We start from the raw sequence: 22,288 nt of genomic DNA on the forward strand, positions 1-22,288 counted from the left end.
AGCCTATTATTATTTTTAAAAAGTAAGGGTAAAGTACAGCCACACCTCCTGAGGTTTGGCAAAAGGACACCCGGAGGAAACTTACCTATTTTTTGAATAAAGACACCCCTTGAAGTTTCAAAAATGGACAAAGACACCCTTTTACATGAAAAATTGACCAAATTACCCTTTGACCGTTTATGAGACCTTTTAACTTTACAATATAATAAATTGGACCAATCTACCCTCATGAACAATTTATGCATAAAAAAAAAAAAGTTAAAACTTGTTTTCCGTTGCTTGGTACCTCCTTGAAGCTGAACAAATGCACACACCACCACTAACTTCATACTAATTCAAAACCTCAAAACCACCCTCAAACTCATTGGATTTTGTATATTCCTTTATCCCTTCATTGAACAATATATTGACATGTACGTGGAAAAAGGGTTGACAAATATGTTAAAAACTATAACTTGTGTTTTTTTTTTCCCCCCTTTCTCATTGGGATAGAAAAAAATTGATACGTGAAAGTTAATTCTTTGTAACTTTTTGTATGTGGATCAAAGCATCAAAATCATAAGCATGAGGAAAAATTTATAATTTTAATCATGAGAATGCATTTGAGATAAGAAGAGATGTAATATTTTATTTTATGTTGGGAAATGCATAATATTTGATATATAATTTAAGATGCATAAAGTTATACTGGTACCATATTTTTTATTTTTAAGGAAAAGAAATTGGTTTAATTTTTTTAGATAAAAGAATTAAGTATCTTAATTTAAAAATAAAAAAGAAAAAGAAAAGAAGTAATAACAAAATATAATTTATTTGAAATATATGTATTGGATCAAAAAATCACTTTAGACGTCTACATTTTTTTAGAAGTTGGGATATTTATAAAGTAAATAACACAAAAAAAAAAAGAAAAAAAAGTGAACAGTATAAAGTTTTTTTTTTTTTTTTTTTTATGCATAAATTGTTCATGAGGGTAGATTGGTCAAATTTATTAAATTGTAAAGTTAAAAAAAGTCTTCTAAATGGTCAAAGGGTAATTTGGTCAAATTTTCATGTAAAGGAGTGTCTTTGTCCATTTTTGAATCATCAAGGGGTATCTTTGTTAAAAAAATAGGTTTTCCTTTTACCAAACCTCAGGAGGTGTGACTATACTTTACCCAAAAAGTAATTATTTAAATGAACATAACTTTAAGTTCAAAATAGTTCACACACCATTGCATCAACTTGGTTTATCAAGATTGAATCTTCAAATTGTCTAAATTTGCAACTTAAAGCCTCAGGAAATGCCAATAATCTAGTAGGGCAATATTGTAATTACAGTATCTGATTATAAAATCAGGGTTTCCCCCATCTTCCAGGTTTTACTGGTTTGGGGTTTTAGGGCTGAGAAGTGTAAGACGACAACAATAAGGTTAGTCCTGGTAATCTTTTTCATATGTTTCAATTCGATTATAGCGTTTGCTCTTCTTCACCATCTGTTTGGTTGCCGAGAAAACACAGGAAAACGGAAGGCAAAAATTTAAAACAGCATACAAGTTTAGTTGAGTGCAGTCAAAATATATATATATATATATATATATAGTCTATTCTTATATCAAGTTCCAATTTTTTTAGTTATCCAGACTCAAAATTTATCATTTTCTTATTTTTCCAGCAAACAATATGGCCATTAAAGGGTAAAAATTTTAATTTTTCGTTCTCGTTATTTCGAATAAACCAAGGTTCATTTATTAGGTGTAGTTTCCTATATAATTTGTCTATCTAACGATTCTGCTTGCTCGCAGTTACACACACACACACACACACACACACACACACACACACACATGTATATATATGCTTTTGTTTTATTTTGGATGAACAAATTGGTCTATGTATTGTGTTGGTTTCAGAAGATAAGTCTCTGGATTTTTAATTCATGAATATTCTGTTCGGTACATTTCATGGAAATTTTCTTTCAGCAGCTGAACAACTTGATAAGATGTATCTCCAGTTTTACATAAATGAGAATGGGGACAAAGTGTACACCACCAAGGTATGTCATCGTCATGCTGATTCACTCCTTTTCATTTTATCAGATGATGTACCAATTAATGTTGGAGTTTTTTTGAACAAAGGTCGCTCTATGTGGATTTTCAGGCTATGCTTTAGTCTATTAATTTCTTGTATATTTGTTGGTTTAGCATGGTAGACGGATTTAATCCGATGTTATGCCTGTTACTTAGTATAAATGCTTTTAGAGTGATGCATTGTGAAATTAAATTGTTTGATGGATGAATTAAGTAATATATCTGTGAACTTACACTACCTGATGGGTTTTTAAGGGATGGAACTTTATGTAGTATTTTATTTTATTTTAGTTCTATTTAAACCATAATTATGGTTTGATGTGTGTTGATTTAACACTTGTCAGAGATTTTCTTAGAGTTCATGTGGGATGATGTGTACTGGTGTTGGTAATCCCAACTAGTGTTGAAAAGGCCTTTGAAGCTTCTTGAAGCGAAGCCCAAAAGTAGCCTTTTTGGTGAATATAGTTGCACCCTAATACCTTGACATTTGCGCCTTGGTGGTGGCTTGTTTGCGAGGCACGCACCATAAGGATATTCGAATTGTTGGCTGAAACTGAATTTATCAGCACTATATTCACATAGTCCCAGTTTCTTGCACTGTGAACTGATAGCATTAAACAAATCACCAAACTTTTCAGGATATTAGCAAGTCTTCGTTACAACATGGTATAGCAACAATTTTGTGTAGGCCACAGTCTGCGACAACATATTCATGGTTATGGTTAACGACCACAAATTTGCGAAGACTATGTCCGTTGGTGAAACCATTCTTGATTAGACATGTTGGTTTTATCTGCAATTGAAGCTCATATAAATTATGAGGCATTGATGACTGCTGCTCTAATGTAATTCTTTGGAATTGAACTTGCTCCAGAATATGTAATACATTTGAATTATGCATTGTGCCTCTGCTGAGGTTTACCTTAGCTAACAAATAGTTTATGCAGTTCCTTGTCTTTGTGTCAAAATGAAAAAAATTTACACAGTTCTGTCACAGAACTTTACCATATGTTGACTAATGTACTATTCTTCCACCCACTGGATAAAGAGAAGGTGATCTATGTGTTCTTTGAGAATGAACCCATTGTTCTGCATTCGTATAACAGAACCAAATATTGTACTTTATTTAGCTAAATTTATATCGTTCTCGTTTCTCTGGATGGTTATGCACCCTGTAGCCATAAGTATGAACCACATAGACGACAAGCTTCTCTGATCTTAACTATGTTTCTCTAATGACAATTTTCTGACAAGGATATGAACGACTGGTTCCAAGTCCCCAAAGCTCACAAAGTTCAGTCTTTAGTTTCTTATATCAATATCAATCTCATCCATTCTTCTGCATCCTCTTTCCCAAGAGTAATGCTTGTAACAACTTAATATTTCTCAATTAACTCACAAGACTTCTTTACGCTCGAAAGGCTTCTTTACTTCATGTTTGTCTGGATCGTTGAAAAGATTTTCAATATTAGAAAAAGACACGTGAATAATGATTGTATAATGAAAAGTTTGGTGCTTCCATGAAGTTTTTATTTTTGACAGGTGATTTGCAAAACATTTGAACGTCCAGAATCACCACAATTGAAGCCCCACCTAAAATACTATAACCATTTACCAAAAATCTCCTCCAAACACCCATCAAGAAACCAGTTCAAAAACTTTCATCCGTCCAAATGGTGGTAGTAATGAAAAAATTTCTATTGCACTTCTTTCAACTTTATTGGAACTCTTTTGTTACTGGCATTATTTGCTAAACAACCATCACTATCATGCCGGCCTTACATTAGATTGGTCCATACAGATCATTTTTCCACAAGGCCACCATTGATGAATCTCAGGATTGTGCTCCAAGCGCATCAAATGCACCATCGAGATATAACAATGGTGACATTGGACCAGTCATCCTTATTTCAATTCTTCTCTTTTATTCCTCTCGTACTCTCTCTACCTTTCAAACTATGTCTTCATAGATATTGTAGAAATAAGCTAATATATATATATATATATATATATATTAATTTGGTGAATTTTTCTATACAACATTTTATTATTTTTTAATTTGTATTATATCCTAATAGATTCATAATGAACAGTTAGAGTTTTAAATCGCGGAAAATTTAAAATTAATTAAAAATACTATTTTATTTTGGTTGGACCGGGTGTGGGCCCAACAAACTGTGCTGCGGGAGGAGCTGGCATGTGAAAATCCATTCGAAAGGGATGGGACGTCTTCTCTTCTCATGTTAGATTCAAAGTTCGTGATGACAGATGTGTTGGTTTTTGGGAAGACCTTTGGTGTGGTGATCACCCATTAGCTCGTACATTTCCCAGACTATATAGTATTGCAGTTGATAGGGACGCCTACGTAACTGACTGTTATCGACTTGATAGCAGTGGGATTACGTGCAATGTGCACTTTCGACGTCCCTTTCAGGATTGGGAATTGAATGAGGTTTGTGTCTTCTTGGATCAGTTGTATCAGCAGGAAGGAGCTGGCAGAGGAAGTGACGATCTGACATGGATTCCCTCTTCCCATGGTCGCTTTGAAGTGCGATCTTTATTCCTATGTCTATCTAATTTTGATCGCCTTGACTTTTCGTGGAGGACCATTTGGCGTTCTATGGCTCCAACTAGGGTAGCATTTTTTGTATGGACTTTGGGGTAAGATACTGACGATTGATAATTTGAGGAAAAGGGGGAATTGTTTTGTCAATTGATGCTGCCTATGCAAGCAAGATGGTGAGTCAATTGATCATATCCTCATGCATTGCTCTGTGGCGCACGACTGTTGGAATCTTATTCTTGGGTTGTTTGGCATGTGTTGGGTAATGCCACGTTCTTCTAAGGAGTTGATTCATGCTTGGAGAGGATGTCGTGTGAGAAGAGATGTACGCAATTACTGGAGAGTTGTTCCACATTGCCTATGGTGGTGCTTATGGAAGGAGAGAAATAACAAAATGTTCAAAGGGAAGGAGTCGTCTATGGTGACGCTGAAACTTTTTATTATTCATTTTCTCTTCAATTATGTGAAGAGGAGTTCTTGCTCCTCTTCTAATGATTTAATTACTTTCTTGGATTCTTTGGGGCCTTAGACCCCCGGTTCCACTATTGTTTAAGGGTCGTGTTCCCCTTTTGAATGCCTTTTTATTTTATTATTACTTATCAAAAAAAAAAAAAAAAAAAAACCGTACAAACCCAGCCGCATGTATGTTTTTGATAGTCCGAGACTATGCGATTCGCACCACCTTTGGCGTATGGGAGTGGTTGATCCTATACTCGTGGCTTGAGAGTGAGCCACCTGCTCGAGGGGAGCCTTGAGCTCATGTGATATAAGTGATTTTAGTAAATGTTAATTGAGAGTTAACTAATTTATGGCACGTAATTGGGATCACGGTGATATTTAATTAACTTGAGATAAGTATACATGATTGATGTACTTTATCTGAGTTGCGTTTATATTTGGGAATGCAAGGTAAGGTTGACTTGACGAAAGATGATTGTGTTTGACATTTCTTGCTTAGCTTGTGACTGAGCTCTCACCCCTTTATCGATTAGACATGTGGTGGAGGCTTGTGATAGAGATGTAGACCAGCTTGTTTATTGCTTATTTTTTTGTTAGTTCAATAATTATTCGTAATAAGTAGTATGGTAATTAGTGGATCGTCTTTAGTTGGTCTTGATGTCATGGACTTATGTTGAACTAATGAAAATGGTAGATGGGGATTTATTTCTATTTAATGTTATTGTGGATGGTTGAGGACGTTTAATGTAAGTCATGCGCCAGATTTTAAGTACGTGACAAGGGTTTCTTGTATTAAAATTTTGGGGGTGTGACAGTTTTGGTGCCATCAGTAGGCGATGGTGCTCTGAAAAGAGGAAATAGAAGACATAGGTGGAGAAAAAGGCAGCATTGTGTAGGTCTGAAGATGGGATTTGGCAGTGGTATTCTAAGATTGATTACGGTGGTGGAGGTCTGTGGATCTCGTTGTGGTGTTCTTTTGGAGATGGAAAGCAAGTACTGATGAAAATGAGGGGAAGATGATGAAAAGGAAGAGGAAGTGTTAATAAAATGTAAGTTGAGAACCACTCTGCATTAAGGAGCTGTGAAGTAAGCTGTGCAGAATCAGTAACTCGAGTCATGATACTGATTAACGGGGCATTTATTTTTATTAAATTGATAATTTTTAGAGCCCTTTACTTCACTGGATTGAATCCCATAGAGTGGCCCAATGTGGTATTCTAGCTTTTCTACTTTTTCCCTTTGTGACACAGCAGCAATGAAATTTATGCAATTAATAGGGGCAAAACCACCAGCCCAAAGGGTCATAAGCAGAAACAAATTCCAGATCCATGCCCACCAACCATAGCTGCTTTTATAACGGACATGGATTAATTTGTTCAATAATTTATGTAGATAAGATAATTCAAAATTTGAATTTCAAGTTTATGGTGCCACAAAAATCTTGGTTAGAGGTTTATGCTTTGATTACACTATCTTCTCTTATGTTTATTTTTTCTAACTTTTCTCTTATTGTTATGTAAAACATTTCTGCCAAAAGTTTTGTAATTGAACTTATTCATCTTACAGTTTCTAACCTTTTTAATATTTCGCTTTATTTCATCTTTATACAGCTTTCATTATTTACATTCAGTTGTCTTTTATTTGCAGAAAGAATCACCGCTTGGATTGGCTACAGAATCTGCTCATCCAGGTAATGTTTTGACGTTGAATATTCAAATGGAATATTGGTTAGGGAGGAGGGTTTCTTTGGTTTTTTTTTTTTTTTCCTTCTTGAATTAAACTTTTTTTTTTGAAAAGCTAAGAAAACAGACTACCTGCACCCAGCTTTCATGGTTTGTAGTGTGATTTGTTCACTTGAAAGTAAGACAATCAAAAGTCATGCCAAAATTTCAGGGGTTGTGTAATTTCTAAGTTAGTTAAGTTGGTCTCGTTGAGGGGGAAAGAGAGCTGCCTTTCAGTTGACCTGACATGCTCCATTTTTGGAAAGTCCCTACAATCCTTATGATCATTTCCAATATTCTAGATTCTGTTGAAGTGTTGCCCACGTTTCTATGACATGTTCATTTATATCGCATCACCATCTCACTGTGTAATTTCATTTAAGTTTATTTGATTACTAAAGGTCTGCAATAGGCTATGTGAAACTATAATGTCGAGATGCAATTGTTACATTGGATTTGTCATCTACACTTGTTATAACAGCCTTCTTAAGATCACATCATTCGGTTTTATTGTTACTGATTTCTTACCATTGTTTCAAGTAATAATTGAGTCCGTTCTGATTTAATACAAGAAACCTATGGACCTGCTCTAAGAAGGGGTGGTAGGGGTTGTCGGTGTCCCACATCGGATCCGGATGGGAAGTAAAATGGGTTGGATGTTAGCTCCACCTAATTGTTTAAGCTTTTGGGTTGGATCACGAAGCACCTGATCCGTTACAGTTGGTATCAGAGTCATACTTAGCCCTTGATCTGGTGTCACACCAAGCATCCGGCTCGAAGGAGTCCGGGTGTGCCCCCCAGGTAGGCAGGGTGGCCTAACCTCAATGAAGGCGTTGTGAGTTCGGGTGGGGGAGAATGTTACCGGTGTCCCACATCGGATCCGGATGGAAAGTAAAATCGTTATATATGGGTTGGATGTTTGCCCCACCTAATAGCTATGTTACCCGGACTCGGGTATAGGTGTCGGACAATGGGGCGTGTCTAGGGGTCGGATTCGTCAATCTTTCAATTTTCAAGATACGGGGACACGGATTAAAAGTGTCCAAATATTGGACAGGGGTACTTGGACACTTTGAAAAGAGAGAAAAATTTGTAAGTTTTTTTTTTTTAATGTTTGAGACATTAATCATAAAACTAAAAAAATATATATCAATTGTAATTTTTTTTATAGGAATTTTATAATTATTACTGCATTTGTTTGCCTCATTTGATTGGTGGCATGTCGTGGTTATGCATTCCCCTGTTACTGCTGTTTTATGGAACCTGTAAATAAGAAATTCTGAGTTGTAGGGCTTCTTTTGTATACCCAAAGGCGGGTTTGGGCTTGGGCTAATATGCCTCTGTATGTGCATCTTGGCATTTGGGCCTGTACAAGTCAAAGCACAATTAAAAAGAATGACTAATTCAATATGGGCTAATATGTCTCTGTATCTGCATTTTAGTCATGGATTGATGCTTGGGTTTTGGGCCCGTACAAGTCCAAAGCACAATTAAAAAGGAAGCCCATTCAATATACACGGTATTTATAACAGTAATATAAAAGCAAAGTTACAACTGTAACCCCACCACAGTAGGTAATGCTTTACAGCTGTGTCCTAATGTCCCTTATCTTTTCAGATCCAAATAAACAGGTGTTATGATCTTGACCATTAAAAAGCTGGGTGTTAAGTTATTAACAAACAGCAAGTGGTCTTCAACCTTCAGACCACCGATTTGAACCAGAACGCCATTGTTGAAACAGAAAGCTTCGTATGGCTACAGATTTAACAAAAAAACATGAAAAAAATTCCTAATCCTTCTCAAGCATCAAACTACACATCATTTTATGTATTTTCGTTGTCAGCCGTGTCCGATTGAAGAATGGAGGGTTGGACGCATATCCCGTGTCCGTGTCATGTCGTGTCGACACGGGCACTTTGGCCTTCGCCGACGAGTCCAGGTAACATAGCCTAATAGTTTAAGCTTTTGGGTCGGATCGCGAAGCACTTGACCCATTACAGTAGGCCAGTATATAGGAAACTGTATCCTGATTATTTTGACCATTTTGAGTTTCCTAGGGGCTTTCGAGTCCTTGAGTTTGACACCTTTTTGGGTAAAGACTCTACTTCGATCGTTAAACAAATTGGTCGTTTTACTCTCCAATGTGGTGAGGCTGGAACCAGTGACTTTTTAAAATTGCAGTTATTTGCAAATTCTCTTACAGGAATAGCCTTTTCTTGGTATATAAATTTGCCACCGAATTCGGTTATGACTTGGTGGCAACTTGAAGAGATGTTCCATGCCCAATTTTATAGGACAAAACCAGAGGTGTCAATGGCTGACCTCTCTTTAGGCTTTCCCAATTGCATGGTGAATCGGCTGAAACGTATATTGCACGATTTAAAATGGTCAAACATAGATGTCAAGTGGCCATTCTTGTGACTGAGTATATTAGTTTGTCATTAAACGATCTGGACTTTGAACTTTGAAAGAAATTTGAAGGCATGGAGTTTAGGGATCTTTTCCAATTGGCCTCAACTGCGGCTAGATATGAAAAGGTCCTTTAAGAGGAGCAAGACAAAAGAAACACTTCAAGGGTTTTACCTATTATTATAGGGACCCCAACTATGAAATTCATATGATAGAGGCATCAAAAGATGCTTATTGTAAGGACCCAAACTATAGAACTATAGAAGCAGACATTGGGCTGGAACTTGGAAATATTTGCGATAATAAGTAAAAAGTCATATGTTTGTCAAGCTTTTAATTAAACCGGCCAAAACGGTTGGTAATGTTCAGGCTTTGACCTCAGTGGCCAAAAGAATATTGGCAGAGGCTGGTAAACATATGCCTTTGACATAACTAAGGCAAATGAAATACTTGACCACATGTTGGCCGATATGGTTATTGGTCTTTCAAAAGGGCAGAAGATCCCTTCACAAGATGAATTAAAAGGAAAGAATTATTGGAAGTGCCACAATTATTAGCACCACTATACTACTTTCTTCTGTAATATAATATAGAGGTTGATTGAGAAGGACCAACTCAAGTTTTCCGAAAAGAAAGAATGACCCATTTCCCAGTGGCAGTTATAAGTAATATGATAACCATTTCAGCATCCAACAAGTCAGAAAAACTGTTGTCGATGAAGGGAAATGGGTTGAATGGTCAGAAGGCAAACCACCAATTGTAGAAGCTGAACAGAATTGGAGCCTTGTAGAAATGGAGAAGCCATTAAGTGAGGCACAAATTGCCTTGATCAATCAAGGCTATTGTCCCAGTTATAAGCGGGATCAAAAGATAGCAGCGGCTGAAGATAAGAAGTATGGTCAGGAGGAGGGGTCAAATCGTACTCCTAAGTTGAAAAGCGTTTGTATGGTTCGATCCCTTTCTCCATCAAGTAAGGAACAACCATATGGACACCCTGTATCTGACATGTTGACTTGGCATGGGGTGTTGGGGGGTGGGGGGGGGGGGGGGGATTCAGTTTTGGCCCTAGAGGACCTACATGGGTTTTTAACTGTTTGGGATACCAAGGGGTAAGAAGGTATATGTCAAATACTTGGACATGAGTGTAAACCAAGGATGCTTAAGCCTCGAGTCACCGAAGATCAGAAATGGACAACGGTGAAACATTCCAAGTTTTTGGACATAGATGAATGAGTTCAACCAACCATGACTAAGATCCAAAAAAAAAAATGATGGCAAAGAATTCGTGCTTGGCGTCGGAAGATGGAGTTGAATGAAGCGGCTAGCAGCATAATGAATTCCATGGAAAGTGGTGGTTGAAACAGCACAAACAACAAGCATTGACCAAAACAAAAGACTAACTGACAAATAGGTGACTAAAGAGTCGGACCAGAACCACAACTCCAGGTATGCCATCTTCCTCTAAGTCTCTGCCTGAAATTGATGATGATGAAATAGATGATTTAGATGAAAATAATGATGAAGAAATGCAAAAATCACATGAAATACAATTTGGGTCAATTTCGGGAACTGTAGTTGTAACATGACTTTTGTCATTCATTAATTTTTGAGGCTAAGGTTGATCCCCCAACCACTTTGGTTGGAGATGTGAAAGAATTTGATAATGGACATCCCTGAGATTTTGAGTTCTAACTCAAAAGTAATTCCTATCGAGCCAGAAAAGAAGTCGAGTAGTTATGGAATAAGGTCCAATACCAATTAGAAATGGACCTTCCAGGAGAGGGTCCTAGGAGGGTCATTTGGTAAAACCCACTTACATAACATGTCCACACTTAGCAAGATTTGGTTAGAAGGTATGCCCATTTCTAGAGTGTTAGTTGATAATCGATCCATGGTCAATGTTTTGTCAATGAAAGTGGCCAAGTTGTCGAACAAGACCGAAAAATTTATGCCAACTGATTGTTATGGTTTTACCGTAGCCCCAACTCCAGCAAAAAGGGGTTCTTTCTCTTGATTTGACCGTTGGAAATAAGACCTCAATGGTAGCATTCTTTGTAATAGAGACTGATGTGGCTTATAGTGCTCTACTTGGCCATGATTGGCTTCACCCAAATTGTGGAATTCCATCTTCACTTCAACAATTCTCAATCTTTTGGAATGGAGATGAGGTAGAAATTATATGGGCAGAATGGCAGATAATCAGTTGTTTGTGGCAAGTGTAAACATGGCTGATGCTCCACTTTATGAGGACGATGTCGGCCCCATAAGGCTGATTGCTGGAGATATACATGGAACGCATGGGGGCCAACTTGGAAGAAGAAAATTACCCCTAGGGATATAGAAGAACTTTGCAAAGAATTTGAGCAACCTACCATTGTGTTTGTGCAATGGTCAGATGCTAAGGCTGTTTCGACAGAAGTCTGTGATGAGAAAACAACTTACTAAACAAGAAGAAAGCGAGCTGGCCCTATTGAAGAGTTTTGCCAGTCTTCGAGCCTATTTCATCAGAAAATGTGTTATGTTGCTGGTAGAAAAATTGGTTAATATGAACGACCTAACTGCTGAAGAGCAGGAGGTTAATGATGCAGTGGCCAAAGGTGCAATTTAGTTAAAAGACTCAAAGTTAGAAGATTTAAAGGTTGATGTATAGGATCCGCTTGTTGAAATCAACCTTGGAACCGAGGACAAGATTCGGCCAAGCTTTATCATGGAGTAATGATGAAATGCCTGGTTTGTCTCGACAATTGGTGGAACATAGGCTCCCAATAAAAGAAGGATTTCAGCCATTCAAGCAACCGCCAAGAAGAATGGCTTCGGATGTGATTCTCATAGTAATCTGAATTTAGCCACTCCTAAATTGAGTATCTAATGCCGATTGATGAATTGGTTGATTCGGCAGCTAAGCATGACATGATATCATTCATGGACGGTCATTATGGCTATAACCAAATTTACATTGCTGAAGAAGTTGTAGCCAAGACCGCTTTTAGATGTCCAGGGTCAGTTGACACCTTTGAGTGGGTTGTAATGCTCTTTGGGTTAAAGAATGCAGAGGCCACTTATCAAAGGGCTATGAATGCCATTTTTCATGATATGATCTGTCACTTTACGGACATATACATTTACACCATAATCTAAATTTTCTAATTTTTGCCACATGGCAAGGGCTGAAAAAGTGTGAAAGAAACCAATTGCAAGAGTGGTGACCAATCAAAACATCGAATCTTCATTTGAATAGAATAGAAATTGGTTACAAAAGTAGTTGTTGGCTTGCACGTGCAGGTTTGCTTACGAAGACGTAACAGGTAATGAGAATAAGGAGGGGTGGATAAGTTTAAGTGTTTGTACCAAAAACATGACTCTCTTGATTTGGCCACGTGGCATGGGATTGAAGAAAGTATTCAAGTTGATTCAAAATAAGCAAGATGGCCTTCACGTGCAAGTTTCAATGAAGGTTAAATTTCTGAAGACACGTGGCAACGGGAGAGAATAAAAGGAAAGGATCAGCACAAAGAATACATGTTTTTGAATTTGAATGGGACAGTTAAAGCAACTGCCATGACCAAGTATAAATAGAAGGATGATTTTGGAAGGGTCCATGACCACACAATGTATTTCAATTCTCATGCACTCCTTTATCCTTTGTAGTAATCTAGCCTTAGTATAGATTAGTTGTAATCAAACTCTACTTCTTGTATTTCTTGTACAAGAATCACTGTGTATGGAATAAACGTGAATACCACAGGGTGTTTTCTACATTCTGTCACTTTCTTCACTTTGTTCCTGAATTAATTTGCTAAAGTTCTTGTTCTAGAGGCAATCTGAACCATAGAGTAGGGTCATTCCTACTTCTCTTTACATTGCCTAATCACCGTTTGATTAGTCACGTTTTTATAGGAATAGTTTGCCATGACTTGCTCAAAAATTCGAGCCAAACACATTTTGAACTAAATTTGATTATATTAAATGGTTTAGTGGTATGTTATTTAAGAAATAATTGTATAAAAAACAGGTTTACTTTCTTATGTTGAGAAATAGCTGAAAATAACACTCTATTTAAGGGCAAAATACTTATTTTAATAGTTGAAGAGTTTCAGCAAATGTTTTGCCAAGTAGACAAAAAAACTCTTCTGTCATTAAAAGCTCTTCTAAAATACAAATTTTCAAAAACTAACAAATAAGTCAAATGAAAGTGATAACTTTTATTTCTCTTTTTCTTCCTTGTAAAAGCGGAAGCAAAAACTATGCCAAATGAGCCCCAAGACTTCTACCTTTTCTAAGGATGACATTTGCCTCTCAGATGGTTGTGTGCGGTCGGCTATAGTGGTAGAGGAGGTGTTCTATGGTTTTGGGTCGGGTTGTCTGTTTCATTATTTTGGATTTGGCACCTGACATTGTCAGTTGGTTAGGACAGAAGCCTCTCCATCTAAATTTTGACCAAGTCGGCCACTGTCCGAATGATTCGTTTGGTAAAAGTAGGGGCAAATGCACAGCTTTTCCATCAAAAAATGTTTCCATGCTACTATTTAGTGATGCTCTGCTCCTTTTGTTTATTGTTATTTTTTATAGCACGATAGAGCAACAAAATTTCTATGCAGCTCTTTAATTGATTTTTTCTGTTCTCATATTTTTCTAACCCCCACCCCTGACTGCAGCTCGCTTCTCCCCCGATGACAAATACTCAAGACAGAGAGTTCTTCTAAAGAAGCGGTTTGGGTTGTTGCCAACCCAAAAGCCACCTCCAAAGTATTGAGCACTCGACAAGGTTCTTGCTCAGAAGTAGTGTTCCTTGTATGTGGAGTTTTCCTTCTCTCATGCCTGAAGAATGTGTTTGAAGTGTTTGATCTATGGCTTTTCAAATCAATACATATAGTGGTGCATGACTGTAGACAACTAATTAATGTTGGATTACTGAAATTGGACCATAAATGAGCTGGACTAATTAAGCCCGTGAACTTGTTTTTGCCCCTCTGCATGTAGAGAAATTTGAGTATCTTCCATAATGTTTGAATGATTTTCTCCTAAACTTGCTTTGCCACTAGACTGTTGTGTGCACCAACTGGGATTTCAAATGTTGTTTATTAGAACTCTTGAAAATATATTGCTTACCCATCCATTTCTACTCTTCTAAGAAATTTGAAGAATTTAAGATGTACATGTAGGACTATAAAGAAAATGACCTACATTTTCTGGGCCAACCCTACAAGAGTAGAAGCATGAGGAGAATAACGGTCAAATGTCAAAAAATATAAAGAAAATATTCTCTAGAATTGGAGGGTTACTTATTTTTATTTAAGCCAGAAAGTGAACTTGGAATTTGCCCTATTAAGGGCTTGACAACCTTGTAGTTCACATGTCATTTTTTTTTTTCTCCCTCCCTTCAAGGAATTGTTTCCACCCAAGTGGAGTCGGACCTTAGATCTAATACAGATCTGATACCAATCTGTTAAATTTGTCATCGGGTTCTATCATTAGCATTATGATTCATGTTATATTCCTAGCAATAGAGGCATAGGCTTATTCTTTACATTTTTGAATAAATACAAGTGAATGTGTGTGTATATATATACATACATATACACACACGTATGCATATATGTATATTCTTATGAATAGAACATGCTAGAAAGGATTCGAGATATGTCACATTCAATGGGGGAACCCATAGCTAGTGTTTGTGTCTGTCCTCACGTGTAAACCTAGCTATAATCTCCATCTTTTTTTGGGAGTTAGCTATAATCTGGATCTTGGCATGATTTAATAATATAGCAAAGACTGTCATACAAGAAAGCTTGATGTTATTTCAGAATAGAGATTCTTAGTTTATTTGAGAATTGGATTTGCCATATCAGTGACTTGATGTTTTATTAGATCTTGTCTTTTTGTGTATGACAACGATTGTAATAATGATATTCCACTTTTTTTAATTGCTTGGAAATTCTGTAGATCTTGGAATTTGTTAAAATCAACAAAAGACGGAGACTTTTAAATTGGTTGGGCATATGGATGGAATATGAGAATACTTTAAAAATTGTGTTTGGATTGGATTTTGCTAATTCCTTTCCCTTTAGGTGCAGATGTTGCTTCTAGTATTAAACCTAGCTTTTTAAGTAATAGCCATTGCAGTGTCTGTAACATGTGTCATGTAACGTTATGATTGATAGACAATATTGTTATGAATTATGTAAATGTTATGACGTGTTATGTAAAGTCGGAGATTCAGTGGCCTTGTTGGTAGCCTGTAACATGTGTTATGTAACGATATGATTGATGACAATATTGTTATGAATTATGTTATATATTGTTTTAACGAAGCCAAAGACTCGATAGCTTAGTTAGTAGAGTGTTTCCCGAGCGAATGTGCTCATGTTCCCTCTCCCAAAAAAAAAAAAAAAAAAAAAAAAACAAACTTATGTTAAAATCCATAATCTTAATGTTTACATAGATCCACACTCTAAAACTCACTAGGTTAGCATTTTATTCAATTGCTATTTGCTAAATTTCGGACTTTGATTTTTCATTTTTTTTTTATTTCCTTCTCATTTTCCACTTTTTTTTCAACTTCTCATTTTCCACTTTATTTAGGTTAGATATTACATAGATTTGTTTGACTAAACAATTGTTTGAATGTGTTTATGATGTTTGGTTGGAAAGAAATGAGAGACTTCATAATGACAAGTGTAGAGAGCCAAAGGAAATTGCTTAGTGTATTGTTTGGGAAGTTCTTGATGTTATGGGGGTTAGTCTTCATGATATCTTGTAACTTTCTCTATGTGTTTTCTTTTTTGTTTTTTATTCCCATGTTTGAGCGAATTCTGTGTTTGTAAGTGAGGGTATACCCTTACTTTATCTCTTTGTACAGTATTGTTTATATGTTTCAAAACTCCTTCATTTAGGAAAAAAAAAAAAATGTGTTTATGATGTCTCAAGTTCGGATGAAAGTGTGTCTGGGTTGCTCATAGTTTCTTAGGATTACTATTTTTTCTTTTTTTGGTAATTAGACATTCCTTCACGACCCTGCCCATGTTCAAGTCCTTCCTCCCCCTGTATATATGTGTGTGTGTTGACCTTCTATTAAAATTCATAATCTTAATATTTACATAGATCCGGGTTCTAAAACTCGCAAGATTAGCATTATATTCAATTACTATTAGCTAGATTTCGGATATTTTTAAGTATGTAACATTACCTCTGCATGGGAGGCTGTTTCTGGATCGAATAATCTTTATATATAATAAATCCATGTAAAAAATAAATTAAACAATCCAATGAGAGCATTACAATCAAGTCAAATTGACAACCTATATTAATAAAAATTATCAAATTATTATTTAAATAATTAATCTAATAACAACCCTTATTAATTAGATTAATAATGGAGAATTATTTTATGTAAATAACGTTTGATATAATACATTATCATTATATTAAAAATATTTAATGACATTATCATGACATACATCTTTAATTACATAAACAATTTTAATCACATAAAGTTATTTTTGAGTGTCGGTCTCGCAATCCTCTGTTGAATATGTTGTATTCCGTGAAATTATTATTTTTGTTTGAAAGGTATTTGTGTGAAATTATTAATCATTGACAAAAGACATAAAATCACACGTCAACAGAAAGAGAGACTTGATTGACGTTATGATGTGTCTACGACTAAACAAACATTAACAGAACGTATTTCGTAGGAACAATTCTATATGTTAGTGTGTGTATATATATATATACATACGTTATTATATGTATGTGTCCCGACATGTATGATTAAAGGTATGGTTGTCCTCTTCAGAACGTCATCTATTTTTGTGTAGCTAAAGAAAGATTCTCAATGTCTCAAAATTCATTTATCTAACATTTGTTATTGCAAAATTGCGGCTGCTGATCACGGGTTTTGTTTTCACAGAAGAGACCACTCAGTAGATGGTAACCTCATTTTTTTTATTTTTTATTTTTTAATGTTTAATTATATAGATATATATTAGATTAAATTATAAAAAACTTTAGAAATGTGAAATGAATTGAACTAAACTGTTTTTTTTTTTTTTTTAGTTTGGTTCTGTTTTATTGGTTTCACGGTTCGACTCTAATTTTTATGGAATTATTAAGAACGATTAGAACCTTTATGTAAACTTTATTAATTCAATACAATATAATATATTTTTTATTATTTTATTTCTAATATGGTATCAGAATCTTTCGATCTATGGTAAATAATTTACCAGTTTATCGTAGTCAATGCTAGGAGTGGCACCATCAGCCCCAATTCTCGACGGCGATTAACCTTCAAACTTATATTTCCGTATTCTAACATTCAATCTCAAGTTCAGAATCAACTTACAAAAGCCTTATTTGGTTATCCAATCAGCCTCCATGACACATCATCACAGTTTCACGGCAATAGTGCCATAATTTCGCCTCATCAGTGCTCCATCCTCAGACACAGCAAACAACGGTTCAATAGTAGTGCGTCACCTGCCACAACAGTTGCCATGTCAGACACAACCAGCAACGGTACTAATAGTACTGTCACGTCACCAGCCACGATAACTGTCATGTCAGACACAGCCACTAACAGTGCCAGCAGTTGTGGCACGACAACTGTCAAGTGTTAATCGTGCCTCCATTTACATTATAGGTGAAAACCCACCTTTACCAAATTTCCATTAGGCTGCTTTCATGATCTTGTCTTCAATCTCAAGTTGGGTTCATACTCACCTTAAGTTTCATGAGGGGAACTGTTATATTACAAGTTTAACTTTTTACCTATTACCTAGGTTTCTTGCATATTACAAATTAGCATATATGATTACACTTATCATTTTACTATATATAGGTTATTTGTTCGTTACTCACCTACTCCAAAACTTTCTCCTATATATAAGACTTTTATGTAATTTTTATTAATTCATTACAATATACGTTGTAATATTTTTCCATTCTTTTATTTCAAACAAGGGTGATGTTCTTCTTTAGAGTTCACCTTGTATTAATGATAAGTAATAGCTAATTTTCTTCCTTACATCTTTGCGTTCTCGAGTGGAAGCATTCATGTACGTTCTTCCAGCAACACATCTTTAAGGTTAATTATCAGAAAAAATAAAACACATCTTTAAGGTTTGAGGGGTAAGACTGAGCAACAACTGAACACGGAGTCACAAGAGTCAAATTGGAATGTTCAACAACTAGATTTGGTAGAGTGTACCAAGAGAAGACTAAGACAGAGTTGTGTAACCTTGCTTCAAGACAGTGGATTGTTTTGTCCGAGACGACTAATCTCCGTAGTTAATTATTTTTACTCGTTAAGGTTTTTCACATTAAAAAATTTGTTATATTCAAGTAATTAAGATGAATCTTCAAGGTCTTATAAAATTTAACTATATTAACTATCTACTTTTTCACCTGGCAACTCACAATTGCTACTAGATGCAAAAGATAGAGCTAGCACAGTGCACGAGACACTCACTATTACAAGATTTGAGGAGAGTTATATTTTCGATTTCGAACTTGTCACTTTCGGATCACAATTGATTAAAAGATTAACTACTAATAAAAATATTAACGAATGAGTCTCACAGAGTATCATCTTGTTATATAATTTAAAAAATAAAAAATTAGAAAAAAGGAGTGCAAGAGGACTTCTAAAGGGTCACCCATCCTACTTTCACTCGGCCAAAGCACCTTAAATTAGGGATGGACAAATAATCCTTGAATTTGATCCAAATTGTGTGGATCGAATCGGATCAGATTGCTATACCCACGGATCGATGGCGAATTAAAAAAAATTGAATCTGTAACTCACGAATTGGACTGTTAAAATCCAATCTGATCCGGTCTGATCCGCGAGATTTATATATATATATATATATATATATATATATTCAAAGAATGTTTTAGTTAATTTAATTAGTTATTAATCATTTAAAAAAATCTAAGAATGTATTAGTTAAAGATCATTTAAATATATGAATTAATGTTGATAAATTGAAATTTTATGTATTGCACTATGGTTAAAAAATAAATAAAATTGGACAAATGATACTTTAAGAAAAAATCCCAATCTGTGGATCCAATCCGTCATTCTATGAATTAAGATTTTTTCTATTATTTGAAAGCGGATTGAATTAGAATTTATGTGGATACGATCGCAGAGCACCCCTACATTAAACTGTAAAATTTTGATAGAATCTGGTGTAGTTGTGTTGATACCATCGCAACCACGTGATCCCTTCTTATCCATTCGTTGGAATGACCACAACCCCACGTGATGTCTTCTTATCCATTTGTACTGGTCATTTTCTTTTGATTTAGTTGGTTAGTTTATTTCTCATTAATTCCTAAATGATAGAGAAGGTTTCACTGACTCAAAACCAATAATGAAAAAAATATCAGAGACGATGGGTTTGAAGGAGAAGGAGAGAGAGAGAGAGAGAGAGAGAGACGGTTTGGTCAGACAGAGCTTTCATTGCAAGTACTTAAGCTATCAATCAGGTCCGCAAAAGTTAGGGTTTTGAATGGGATTTGTTGTCCGGATTAGCAAGCAATAATGGATGGAGGAACCCTATCCACGTAATGTCCAAGCTGTATGGTATAGTTTTATGTCATGATAAAATGTGGGTCATGAATAATAATGATTAATAATATGTAATGCAAATAATAATAATAATAATAATAATAATAATAATAATATGTATATTCTCAGTGGCTCTTGTGACAATAGTCATGCATGCACGACAATTTGTCTCTATGCACGTACGTGTGCATGTCCATGTAGTGTGAGTCACTTGGACTTAATTGTGGGTGGCCTCAACCTTTAGGCATACGCATTCTCAACAACCTAGCATATTATGTATAGAATCAGCCAGCTGTCTCTACAACAAGTGTGCCATGTGTCAGTCTTGATCAATCATGCAATTTGTTGGTTCATGAATACTTATTAGATCGGTAATCGTGACATTTTGTGATTTTTAAGCTGAAATTCATCTCATTCAATGCATGAATGTCAGAGTTGCGATTTGTTTCTTATCTTATTCTTACTTAAGGGAGATTGGTACGACGGACCTGAGTCGGCTGAGTTCAATTTTTGAACCGAATAATATTTCTTATTGCACATATAGTGAGAGGCAGGGCTATAAATGAACCAAAATGTTAATGAACAACTCCGGTTCGGCTCAGACTTGTTGCTCGTTTATGTTCTTAAACATAGGATAGTTTGTGTATGTTCGTAAACAAATTCTCTTAACTTTTTTCATTTTTTTCTTCATTTACTCTTTAAATTTCTTTAATTTCCTTTTTTAAAAAAGTCAAATTTTCCTTATTCAATCATATTTTAATTCATTTCTTTCAAAATTCTGTCATTTTTCTTTTCCTAATTTATTTATTTATTTATTTTTTTTTTTTTTTGAGACATATTGAATATACATATATGTATTTGTTTACATTTATGAAAATTATTTCCGTTTTATCAAATAAACATCGATTGAGATATAAATTTGTTCATATCATTGGACATTTTCTTCTCCGGATAAAAAGAAATCATATATTTCGACATAAGTGTTTATGTATGTATTTTGAGGACTGCTAACCACAGTCATAGTCGCTCGATTGTGGTTAGCCGTCCTCATATGGGAGGGATATATATAACGAAATATCTATTCAATCTCTTAAATAGCATGTATGCATGTGATTGTGTATTAATAATTTTCATTATTTTGGTTTTGCTACTTGAATCAGAGTTTTTATTTTATTTTCTTTGAACATTTTAGCATTCATTATAAGTAATTCGACAATTGGACTTATTATACTACTTCAATTATGAGCATTTTAGCATTCATAATAAGTAATTCGACAATTGGACTTATTATATACTACTTCAATTATGATACAAGTAACAATGGGACAAGTCGGACTATAAATAATTTTTCTTTAGAGAAATTTAGAGAGGTGGGCCAGGCCAAGAGTGGCTAATCAACCCAAACATCGAGATGCGAGCTGCTTCAGTAGCTTGGTGAAAGGGTTTCTCTCCTTTTGTATTGTTCAAAATAAATGAAATTAATTTACCTTAATCGAAAAATAAAATAAAATATAAGTTATCTCCATCTTTGGAAATCCACATCAAGATGTCCGTGATCTAGGATGCTTGTTCTGGTAGAAAACAATCTCCCACGTTTTCAAGCATCAGCAGAATCTTTTGACATAATTTTTATTTCAAAATGTGAAAAGACATTTCAAGTTTATAAATTGTGTTAGGCTAATCCAATGGCCTTCAACCCACTCATGACCAGTCAGCTCCTAATAACTTTAATAGGAACCCTTACTAATTTTAGGGTGTCTCGTTTTTCTGGTTAAATCTCACGTGTATTTGTTCGATTCTTTTAGGACTCGGATTCTTCACTTTTCATTCAATTAGACGAGATCTATATTATTTTAGATGCGACAAAAATCTTGTCCTTAAAATTATAAATATTTTACAGGCGACCGAAGCAATAATTTTTAGTACAACGTCTCATGTATTAACTATTATAATATTTGGAAGTGCAACCTGAATTTCATCCATGTAGGGCACAAAAGGGGCACTTCTAATGAAGAGACAAGAAAGCTAAAGTTTTATAGTGACCATTACACGAGGTACTTCAAATAGGAGTAACACCATAAAAAGTTATAGTTGTTTTTTTATTTTATTATTTTTTTCTACAGTAAATAAATATGTATAAAAGAATTAAAAAACTTACATGGGGCATACCCTAGGGGGCCAACAACCAAAAATGGCCAATGGCCCCAAAGCCACATGCTAAAAGCCAAAAAACATAGATAGAAGCACAATGCCAAAAAAAATAAAATAAATAAAGTTCACAAAAAGGATAAGTAATCCAATAATTGAAAATTGAACTTAAACCACCCAAAGCGCGGGAAACACCAAACCTACCAAAGATCATTGGAATAATCATTTTAAACACAAGTTATTTTTCAATTAGGGAATTGGTCAGACATGAGAAGGGTAAAACAACTTGTTTTGGGAGGATTGGTCATAAAAAGATCACGAGTTTGCCCTTTAAGGTACA

At 35.1% G+C, this 22,288-nt stretch overlaps 1 protein-coding gene across 7 annotated transcripts; it reads left to right on the forward strand.

The window, feature by feature from the left end:
- The first annotated feature begins 1,304 nt into the window (after window positions 1–1,304).
- On the forward strand, window positions 1,305–15,630 carry LOC132306789 (H/ACA ribonucleoprotein complex subunit 3-like protein). 7 transcript variants are annotated; one of them, XM_059804355.1, is made up of 6 exons: window positions 1,422–1,540; window positions 1,655–1,676; window positions 1,962–2,035; window positions 6,739–6,781; window positions 13,877–14,012; window positions 15,293–15,630. In XM_059804355.1, the coding sequence occupies exons 1-5, from the start codon at window positions 1,436–1,438 to the stop codon at window positions 13,972–13,974; spliced, it is 342 nt and encodes a 113-aa protein (XP_059660338.1). In that variant the 5' UTR covers window positions 1,422–1,435; the 3' UTR covers window positions 13,975–14,012; window positions 15,293–15,630. The 7 variants fall into 7 exon arrangements, with proteins under 7 accessions (XP_059660340.1, XP_059660341.1, XP_059660338.1 ...); XM_059804354.1 differs by having other exon boundaries at window positions 15,168–15,305; XM_059804353.1 differs by lacking the exon at window positions 15,293–15,630 and having other exon boundaries at window positions 13,877–14,247.
- The last annotated feature ends 6,658 nt before the right edge of the window (window positions 15,631–22,288 follow it).

The sequence above is a fragment of the Cornus florida genome, unplaced genomic scaffold, assembly GCF_030987335.1.
Source record: "Cornus florida cultivar Cherokee Brave unplaced genomic scaffold, ASM3098733v1 CherokeeBrave_3.0.0_Hap2_Chr05, whole genome shotgun sequence".
Lineage (NCBI taxonomy): Eukaryota > Viridiplantae > Streptophyta > Magnoliopsida > Cornales > Cornaceae > Cornus > Cornus florida.